Here is a 9,962-nt window from a genome sequence, read left to right as displayed (position 1 = left end):
AGACTCAGGCTCATGCTGTTGTAGGGCTGCAGCCATCAGGATGTCAGCCAGGTAGGTGAGCCACCCACTCCTGTAGAGTAGAACTCACCAATCCGACCCTCACAGGCATGTCATCCTGTGGGGCCTGGGATCTAGAGCATCCGAGGACAGCCTGGCAACCTCCTCTCCCTCTGGTGCCAACCTGACTCCATACTGCTTCCTTGGAGGAACATGTGGAGCCTCCCACACGCGGCCTCTGCCCTACTCTGTCCACTATCCTGATGGATAAAGTGATTCTTAATCACAAGCCTTGTCCAGTCAGTTCTCTTGCTGAGCTTTTAACACGCTGCCACTGAAGGCTGCCCCCACTTATCCAGATGTTATGCGGACATCTCACTTGATGAACTGCTGTGCAGGGTGACCTACTGCTTGACATCTGGGCTGTAACCACTCCTTCCTTTAGCTGCAGGAAAGCTGGTGACCCAGAAGCTGCATAGCCATCGTGGCTGGGGTGGAACTGTTCCTTTACTGTGATGGACACTACCCCGTCTCAGAACAGCTTGTCACTAGTAGGAGGCAGGGCAGGCTGCTCCCTTGGCCTCCAGAATGACAGGCAGAGGAACCTGTCTACTCCAGACTGTGCTGGGCAGAAGCACCTGGCATTCAACTCCAGGAGTGCTAACTAAAGCCCAATGCCTTCCACTCTGAAGACACACAGCATCACCCACACCTGCAGGGCACCGCCTCTGGCTAAATGCATTCTGACACCTTGGGGGTGACAAACAGCTCTACCTGTTGTTCTGAAGCTGATGAACCTAGAGATTTCAGCGAAGAGATAGTTCATGCTCCTAATGTTTCAGCAAAGAAAACATAAAAGTGCACTGCTGGCTTAGATCAGCGCTCATAAAGGATGCACACACTTTCTTTTTATTATTAAGCTGCAACATACATGGTTTAATACAACAACAAAAACATTTAACAATCAAGTGAAAATAAAACTAACAACAAACACTCAGAACAAAACCTTTTCCATTGGAAACATGTTAGGACGAACTCGGGCTTCGTTCCCATCTCACCGAGATTTCCTTATGACTCAGGAGCCTACACACCCCGTGTTTTCTGTAGCCATGCAGGTGTGAGTGGAAGTCTGAATGATTAAATAAACGCAAAGTCTGTCGTTTACTGTAAAGAATCATCTCCCGAGGCAGCCAAACTGAGTTAGAGAACAAAACCATTTAAGAAACTCGCCACATGTTTGGGATCATCTTAGAATCCATGAACCTTCAGCTGTTCCTCCTTGACGATGCCAACCTGTGAAGTAAAACTGTGCTCAGCAGAATCCACCAGCAGTCAGCAGTGACAGCGCCCACCACCCCAGCTGACAATCCCACACGCACTTGCATACCTGCCCACGAGCTGTGAGGGTGAGGCACTGCTCCTAATCCACTCCCCAGGCCACTGAACAGCAGCGTGAGCTGTACGTGAGCCTTGCCATCTCCAGTCAGCACGGACACTATTCTACCCCGCTACTTCTGTCCTGTGCTTTTTACTAAGTAGGAAAGGATTACTGTCTCTTTCAAGGTCACATGCACGGTGCGTCCAGCCACTCACCTCCAAAAGAAACTGGCAGATATTCTTCCTTTGGTCCCCTTGAAGCTGAATAACCTCTCCGTACTCAGGATGTTCAATCACAGTTCCATTACAGGCAAATTTCTACAACACATCAAGTTAAATGCAGAGGTTTTACTTTAATAGAACAAAAACAGCTGCGCCAGCCAGCTTGACTTAACTAAGGAGCAGTGTCCTCCGGAGCTAAGAGACTCTGTAAATGAATTTGGAGGTCACATGAGGGAAATATTAGGGGGAACAGCAATAACTCATCGGCTCACATTCCTGAGAGTGGGGTAGCCCATTGAGATGGAGAACAAAGCAGCTCTCCTGGCCTGAACTCTGGCATGCACCCACTCCTCACGGCCACCACTCCTCACGGTCACCTTTTTGAAAGCTTTCACAAGTTTCTTTTTGTCATAATCGTCCGCAATGCCCTGCACAGTGGTCAGCGTCTTCCTGCCGTTCCGCTGCTGGATTCTTATATGAATGTAGTCCTCAGTCCCTGCCGGGAGTAAGTCGTCGCCCTTAGTTGCATCAGCAAAGGGGTCTGGAGAGGGACAGAAAAGTTCCACAGCAGAAAACACATTACAAAGTAGTATGTAGAAGCGTGCTCCACTCCAGATCTAGGCAGACTGCGGTGGTGCCTCCAGCGCGCCTGCTCCATCTCTGCAGGTGAGGGTGGGGCTCACTGATATTTAAGTTTTTCAAACGAGAAAGACCAAAGCAGGCTCTGTGTGCCGATAATTGAGCCTAAAAGTAGAGCCCACCACTGTGGAAGCCACCCTCTAATGAGACAGAAGACATTTACGAAACCCTAATTTCATATAGCCGCCACAAGAACATGCGTCACCGCCACTATTTTTTGACTACGAAAACATTCAGAAACACCCACCCCAATTAGTTAACGTAGTAACTGAGCCCTATAAAATATATATAAACACATACATGCAACCTCAACATGCAAATTATATTTGTAATTTACAAGTGATTGCAAGCAGAGACAACAGGACCACTTCCAAGTCAAATCAGAGGCCTCAAACAGCAGCCTCTGAGGGCTGCTTAAAACCAGCTGGGTCCAGCCCCACCCCCAGCTCCTGTCAGTGGCAGGTCCATCAGGCACCTCGCTCCTCCAGTCCCGGCCGACTGAGTCGCAGATCCCCTAAGCCCTGGACTAGACATCAGAAATGAACACACACACACACACACACACACACACACACACACACACACACGAGTCGTCTGAGAGTCACAGGTCTCGCAGTCGCCCTAAAGCTGTCGGGCCCCACCCCTCCAGTCTCCTTGCAAAGCCCTGGCCAGCCCGGAGGCCACAAGAGAGATCGTACCTGAGCCTCCCAGCGTCCTGTCACTGTCAGGCTCCCCGCAAGCCCCTTGTCCTAGTCTCTGCAGCCCTGCCAAGCACTGTAGCTCCCTTTCGGGTCTCTGAAGCCCCCCGCCTTTCTGTCAGTGTCCCCCAGCCTCTGGCTACTCTCCCGGCAGCCCTGGCGTGTCCCCCGACCCTCCTGTGAGTCCCCGAGACCCTTGTCCTCCTGCCAGTGTCAAGCTCCCCAAGCGCCGGCCGGCCGGGCCCTCGCCTCCTACGGGGTCGCAGGCCCGCTTAAGGCCGCATCCGAGGCCCGGAGAGAGGCATCTCCCGGGCTAGGGTCGCGGGGAGCCCCCCGTCGCCATCTTCTGGGCGCCGAGACAAAGCCCAGAGGGACGCGGGCGGCCACTGGACCTTACCGAAAGATTGGAGGTTCTGGATAGTGGACATGCGACACTAGTGTGAGGCCGGTGAGAGGACAGAATTCCCGCGGGGCCCGCCCGGATCACCGTGTCAGGAGGCTGCAGCGGCGAGAAACGGAAATCAATGAAGCGGCGGAAGCCCGGGGCGCAGGAAGACGCGGAGGCGGCGGTGGGGCGCGAGCAGGGAGGCGGCGCTGCGGCTTCTCGCACAAAATGGCCGGCGCCGCGTATTTAGCTCCGCGCGCCGCCGCCACGTGACCGCCCGCACGCACCGCGCGTCCGCCCCGGAGCGCCGAGCCGGGGGCGAGCGAGGAGCGGGCGGGAGCCCAGCAGCCGCGGTCCGGCCCGCCCGAGGCGCCGGGCGGAGGCGCTTCCGGGTGCCTCGGCGAGAAACGCGCCCCCGGGGCCTGGACTTGCGGCTAGCGGGGGCCGCGCCTCTGCGCCTCCGCCGCCCTCCCCAGCCCCCGGGGCTCCCGAGACCCCCGAGTTTTCCTTGCAGAACCCTTGTGGGTGCCACCTGGGAATCCTCCCTTCCTCCAAGCCCCAGGATTCCGATGCTGCAGACTCTACTAAGCTTAACCTGTTTGTCTCAGGTGTCACGACCTAGCCTGTAGCAGAGTCAGGTGTGCGTGGAGAGAACGCACTGCCATCCCGCCCGAGCTCTCCTCTGCGGAGCCTCCTAAGGTCGGATGCAAGTCCCGTGCAGGATGGGTGCCTGGTGCTAGGTGAGTGTGAGCGAGCAGATGAAGTAATTGTGAAGAGTAACTGTGCACAACCATCAGCGGACAGTGGGGAACCGCCTTACCTATGCAAACCACCTATGCAGGGACACTCTTAAGAGGTGTAATTTGGCTTTCTAGACCAAAGCAGTAGACTAAAATTTTGGAATTCTTAATCTTTTTGTAGACCAAGCCTGTCGACCTCGTCTTGAAATAGTTTTGGAGGCCTGATGCAAGACATTAGAAGCCATAGATAACATACAATGTGCCAGTTTAGCAATCCACTCAACAAGATGTAGCAGTCGGTCCAATCACTACTACAATTTCCTTTTTAAAAAGATTTTATTTTTATGTGGTTGGGTGTATGTACCATAGAGGCCAGAAGAGGGTGTTATATCCCCTGGAACTGAAATAACAGATGGTTATGAGTCACCACCACCAGGTCTTGTGTAAGAGCAGCAACACCTGGGAAGTTTCTCGAGCTCCATTACTGTAGTTTTAAAAAGGAAGTGAGGGGCTGGTGAGATGGCTCAGTGGGTAAGAGCACCCGACTGCTCTTCCAAAGGTCTGGAGTTCAAATCCCAGCAACCACATGGTGGCTCACAACCATCTTGTTATCAAGATCTGACTCCCTCTTCTGGAGTGTCTGAAGACAGCTACAGTGTACTTACATAGAATAAATAAATAAAGCTTAAAAGAAAGAAAGGCGTCCTGACTGTTAAAAAAAAAAATAAAAAGGAAATGAATATCTGAAGTGTAGTGTGAATGTTTCAGTGACTTATATTGAACAAAGTGGCCGCTCCTTCTAATGTTTCTATGCATGGTTGTCTGTTGCTTAAAGGGTTGTAAAAAAGAATACACTTGTATACCCCTACATCCACCAGTCAGGTTTCAGGCGCACTACTTATGAATAATTGAATTAATAGTCTTAAGCACCTTCCACCTTCATGTGGGTCCTGGAGCGGGAACTCAAGTCAGGCCCATCCAGCATGCCTAGAGCCACCACCAGTCCTTGAGTAGTTTTTAATAAGTTATATACATTTTCTGCCTGAAATAGTAACACTAATTTCTAAGTAACTTAAAGTAGTCTACGAAGTAGTCATAAGAAGCACAGACGACACAAGGTATGGTATAAATCACCACTCTATACTGCACGGTGCTTCCCCCTTTCCTTCCTAGATAAACCTTACCACTGTGCGTTACGTGGTTTCTCAGATGGAGCCTAGGGGGAGTGGGCCGAGAAGAAAACACAGAAAAAACCTTGAAATTTCTCTGAAATCTGGAGCTTGAGAGATGGCACAGTCTTGCTCTCAACTGCCTACAACTCCAGCTGCAGGAGGTCCGATGCCCTTTTATGGATTCTGTGGGCACCTGCACTCATGTGTGTATCACACACATGCACACACACACACTGAAATTTTCAAGGTCTCACTGTCATTATACCTGTTAGTAGAATGTATCCCTCTGTTTAGAAGTGAGGCTTGCATCAGAAGTACCCAAGAAAGCGACAACAGTTTTAGCCAAGCAAGCACAAAACCTGGTTAAAGGTTCTTCTGACTCTGCCCTCATGGACTTTGTGTTTAAGCCTCTGGTGTAAAGTGCAAATCTACTGTTCACTCTCAGCACGGAGCTTGCAGTATAGCTGGTCTAAATTGAAATGCAAGGGTAAATATAAAATATGCACGGACTTCTAAAGATTCCAGTCCACCTGCTCACTTATACTTAAAAACAAACAAACGAGGCCGGGCGTGGTGGCGCACGCCTTTAATCCCAGCACTCGGGAGGCAGAGGCAGGCGGATTTCTGAGTTCGAGGCCAGCCTGGACTACAAAGTGAGTTCCAGGACAGCCAGGGCTATACTGAGAAACCCTGTCTCACCCCCCCCCCAAAAAAAAAAACCCAAACAAACAAACAAACGTACCTACTACTGGAAAATTTCACATCACACGTAGCTTATATCCCGTTTCTACATGACAACGTTGTTACAAAAGAATAAACTGAAGTGTTTAAAATGGGCTGTGTTTGGCTTTGAGTGGTAGCAGTGTGGGTTAAGGTGGTTGTTTCTGGCCCTGTCAGAAAGGAGCCTGGATGGGTCACAGGGAATGACTGACCAAGGGAAGGAGGGAAGATAAAGGGTGACAGTCGGAAGGTTGCCAAGGTTAGAGGTAGACTCCAAACCAGGGTCTTGGCATCCACACAACACCGTCCATGAAATCAGCCAGAAACCCCACGTGTTACAGGGAGAGAACCTACCGGCTGTCCAGCAGGAATCACTTTGCCTGGCTGTTGGCCACAGGAGCTGCTTCTCTTGGTTCCTCATAAAGGGGACACTATGATGTAGCTATCAACCACCCTGGCAGTCTGCCTGCGTCAGAGGCTGTGATGGGTCTCACTCAGTTGTGTCTTATGTCTGGTAATCATGGAGGCATGCTATTTGATTAGAACCCTGGATCCTTGACCATCCAAAGACTTGTCTTCTGTACAGAATTTGTGACCACAACACTAGCGACTCCGATGTCCCTTTTCAGGGAGTTCAATCCACACATTTAACCTTGCATCCTGCCAAGGCCAAGCTCTGTGCTGCCTGTTCCTGACCCAGAACTGAGCACACACAAAGAAGATAAGACTGCAGGCTGGTTACAGAGAAAGATGGGGGCTCCTCTCGTGGACTCAACACTCCCCTCCAGCTTGTCTGCATCTCCTAACACTTGTCAGAAGCCTGAGATTCTTATCCCTTCCTCTTCCTCTCTCTGTCACAGGACCATTGCTTTTCCTCCTCAGTGTTCCCTGAGCCCCAAATCTGTGGCATGTCTTCTGCTGTCTTGATACTTCCTTCTCAAGGTACATAACAGATGCACCTGGCTCTGGATTCGTTGGTGAGAACACAAAACTCCACCTTGAAAAAAGTATCTGATTGTTTTTTTTTTAATTAAAAAATATTTTTTTATTATTTATTTATTTTTGAAGACACGATCTAATTGTGTATCTCTGGCTGTCCTGCGACTCACTCTGTAGACCAGGATGGCCTCAAACTCATAGAGATCTGCCTGCCTCTGCCTCCCAAGTGCTAAGACCTAAGGTGTGCACCATTATGCCTGGCTTATTGTTATTTTTAGTCATGTGTATGTGTATGTCTCTATGTTCACGTGAGTGCAGGGGCCCGGAGAGACAAGGGGAGCCACGGACCATTCTGGATATAGAGTTAAGCCTACTGTGGGTGCTAGGAATCAAGCTTTGGTCCTCAGGGAGAATGGAGCCTACTCTCTTTTGTTTCGTTGTTTTTGTCTTTTGAGACAGGGTTTCTCTGTATAGCCCTGGCTGTCCTGGAACTCACTCTGTAGACCAGGCTGGCCTCAAACTCAGAAATCCACTTGCCTCTGCCTCCCAAGTGCTGGGATCAAAGGTGTGCACCACCACTCCCAGCTAAACAGCTGAACAGTGCCTACTCTTAACCACTGAGCCATCCTCCCAGCCTTAAATCTCCTATTATTATTACATAACTTTTCCTTCAAGTCCTAATATCTTGTGAACTGCAAGAGACTTTTGCCCAGAGGCTTAAGGCTGTTTACATAAAAACAAACCAGGCAGCCTCTCCTTCTGGATGTGCACCCCACAATGAGTCCTTTGTGCATTTCCTTTCCAGTGATAAGATAATGTGAAGCACATAAGAGCAAAATGAACATTTGTCTATAGTTAGGCCTCTAGGACAGTCGATTACCCACTTGAAATTGGGAAGGCTCTATGGTCTTTGTGCCTGTGCCAGGGAAATGGAATCAGCATTCCAAAGTGCAAGGCAACAACGCTGGTGCCCATGGGAGCAGACATAGAAGTGCCAGAGGACCGGAGCCCTGCATCTACTTTGATGGTAGCTAAATGGGGGCTAAACCCTCCTCATGGCAGGGTTAGTTCTTTCACAGGACAGTGTATATGACCTAAACATTTTCTACCAGCCTCTGCACCCCAACAGCATTGCACCCCAACACCACTGTAGAGGCAGTATAGTTTCTAACTGCTGACTTTTGCATCAGCTAGTGTGTACAGCAGAGCTGTACTGGAGTAATCTGGAAAAGTAGACACTGAGTAAGAAAGACAAATAAAATCCTTTACTGTCAGCAACCTGGGACACACAGGAAGCCAGGGTAGGTTTCCCCAGGCTGAGGCTGGCCCATTGCCACTCTTTTGTCCTGCTCATTCAGCCAGATGCTCAGCTGGACGTGTTTCCCCCCAAGGTTAAATCATGTCTGCTCGTCACCAGTCTCAACCAGACCTGTTCCTATGATCCGACAAACTACACAGTTAAAAATAGATGTTCTTGGAATCACACTTGTTTACATGGAAGTACTTTAAATCTCTTTTTGATGAAATATTACTAGATGTAGAGATTTATTATGAATAAAGCTCAAGGCCATTGAGTAAACCTTGTCTGTATGGTGTGCGTGCGTGCGTGCGTGCGTGTGTGTGTGTGTGCGCGAGCATGCGTGTGTGTGTGTGTGTGTGTGTGTGTGTGTGCGAGCATGCGTGTGTGTATGTGCGCGCAAGCGTGCGTGCGTGTGTATGCGAGTGTGCGTTTTGTGTGTGTGTGTGTGCGAGCATGCGTGCATGTGTGTGTGTGTGTGTGCGAGCATGCGTGCGTGTGTGTGCGAGCGTGCGTGCGTTGTGTGTGTGTGCGAGCATGCGTGCATGTGTGTGCGCGAGCATGCGTGCGTGTGTGTGTGCGCGAGCATGTGTGTGTGTGCGAGCGTGCATTTTGTGTGTGTGTGCGAGCGTGTGTGCGTTGTGTGTGTGTGTGCGCGTGTGTGTGCGAGCATGCGTGCATATGTGTGTGTGTGTGCGAGCATGTGTGTGTGCACGTGCGCACGAGCGTGCGTGCATGTGTGCGTGTGTGTGCGAGCGTGTGTGCGTGTGTGTGCGCGTGTGTGTGTGTGCGAGTGTGCGTGCGGGGTGTGTGTGTGTGTGTGCGCGCGCGTGTGTGTGTATACACCTGTGTGCACACACTTCTAGAGGCTGGAGGTTGGTGGGGTTGTTCTCAAATCATTCTTGATCTTAGTTTTTGAGACAGGCTCTCTCCCTGAACGTTCAGCTAGCTTGGCTAGCCTCTGAGCCCAGAGACTCCTCCCTGGGCCACCTCTTTTGTGTGGGCATTACAAGCACACGTCATCATCCTCTGCTTCTTACATGCACTCCAGGGTCAAACATGGATCCTCATGCTTGCACAGCAAGCCCCTTACCTCTAAAGCCAGAAACGTAGCCAGAGAATGTTGTCAACTCCAAAATGCTGTGATGATCAGTTTGTTAGTGTAACTGTAGGGAGAGCAAGCATTCAGTAATCACAACTGGGCTATTTTACAGCCATGAAAGTGAGAGATTCTCCTGAGCCCAGGTTGGGTTTGTGTATCTCTCCACACTGGATGGCTTTGGCACATGAAAACAACACTCTTCCAAACAGGAATCCAATGCCGTCTCCAAGAATCTCCTTTTACTCATTGAGGTTGGAGGGACTGGAGTCCTTCAGAAGGAAAACAGAAACCTGGTGACATTCAAGGAGACACTGAGAGCCTGCCTGGGACCACCTGTCAGCCAGTTGGGGTCATGAGTCAGGCAACTTCCCTAAAGCTCCATTTATACCCATCTTATGCACCTGGCAAGTCAGGTGGTTTGGTCTCACTAAGCCGGAAGCTTCTCTAATGACAGATGTGAGCATGGTCATATCTGAGGCGATTCACCTCACCTTCCTCAGTGTACTGACAAAAGTGTACCGGATCCTCTGTCCTCTCATTGGATGCAAAAGCCATTTGATTCTCGTTGGCCACTCATTGTTAGCATCCCTTCCATTTCTTCTTCATGGAGGAAAGACCCAGGGCCACCACATGGTATGAAAGCTGCATACTAGGGCCTTGTATAGTTTCTGCAA

At 50.3% G+C, this 9,962-nt stretch overlaps 1 protein-coding gene across 1 annotated transcript; it reads right to left on the bottom strand.

The window, feature by feature from the left end:
• Positions 1-868: 868 nt before the first annotated feature.
• Eif1b (eukaryotic translation initiation factor 1B) lies at positions 869-3,575 on the bottom strand. The gene is made up of 4 exons (XM_021207257.2): positions 3,331-3,575; positions 1,974-2,137; positions 1,591-1,692; positions 869-1,290 (listed from the first exon to the last, which is right to left on the bottom strand). Exons 1-4 carry the CDS (start codon positions 3,359-3,361, stop codon positions 1,246-1,248), a joined length of 342 nt encoding a protein of 113 aa, XP_021062916.1. The 5' UTR covers positions 3,362-3,575; the 3' UTR covers positions 869-1,245.
• Between the last annotated feature and the right edge of the window lie 6,387 nt (positions 3,576-9,962).

This window comes from Mus pahari, chromosome 10 (genome assembly GCF_900095145.1).
Source record: "Mus pahari chromosome 10, PAHARI_EIJ_v1.1, whole genome shotgun sequence".
NCBI lineage: Eukaryota > Metazoa > Chordata > Mammalia > Rodentia > Muridae > Mus > Mus pahari.
Note: the sequence above shows the minus strand (reverse complement) of the source record. Positions and strands in the feature narration are given on the sequence as shown.

Excerpts from the sequence above, each read along its gene's own strand:
- Eif1b (XM_021207257.2), bottom strand. The coding sequence starts at position 3,361 with ATGTCCACTATCCAGAACCTCCAATCTTTCG. Across the intron at positions 2,138-3,330 it reads CCAGAACCTCCAATCTTTCG|ACCCCTTTGCTGATGCAACT; the intron begins GTAAGGTCCAGT and ends GTCCCTCTCCAG. Across the intron at positions 1,693-1,973 it reads TTGTGAAAGCTTTCAAAAAG|AAATTTGCCTGTAATGGAAC; the intron begins GTGACCGTGAGG and ends GATGTGTTGTAG.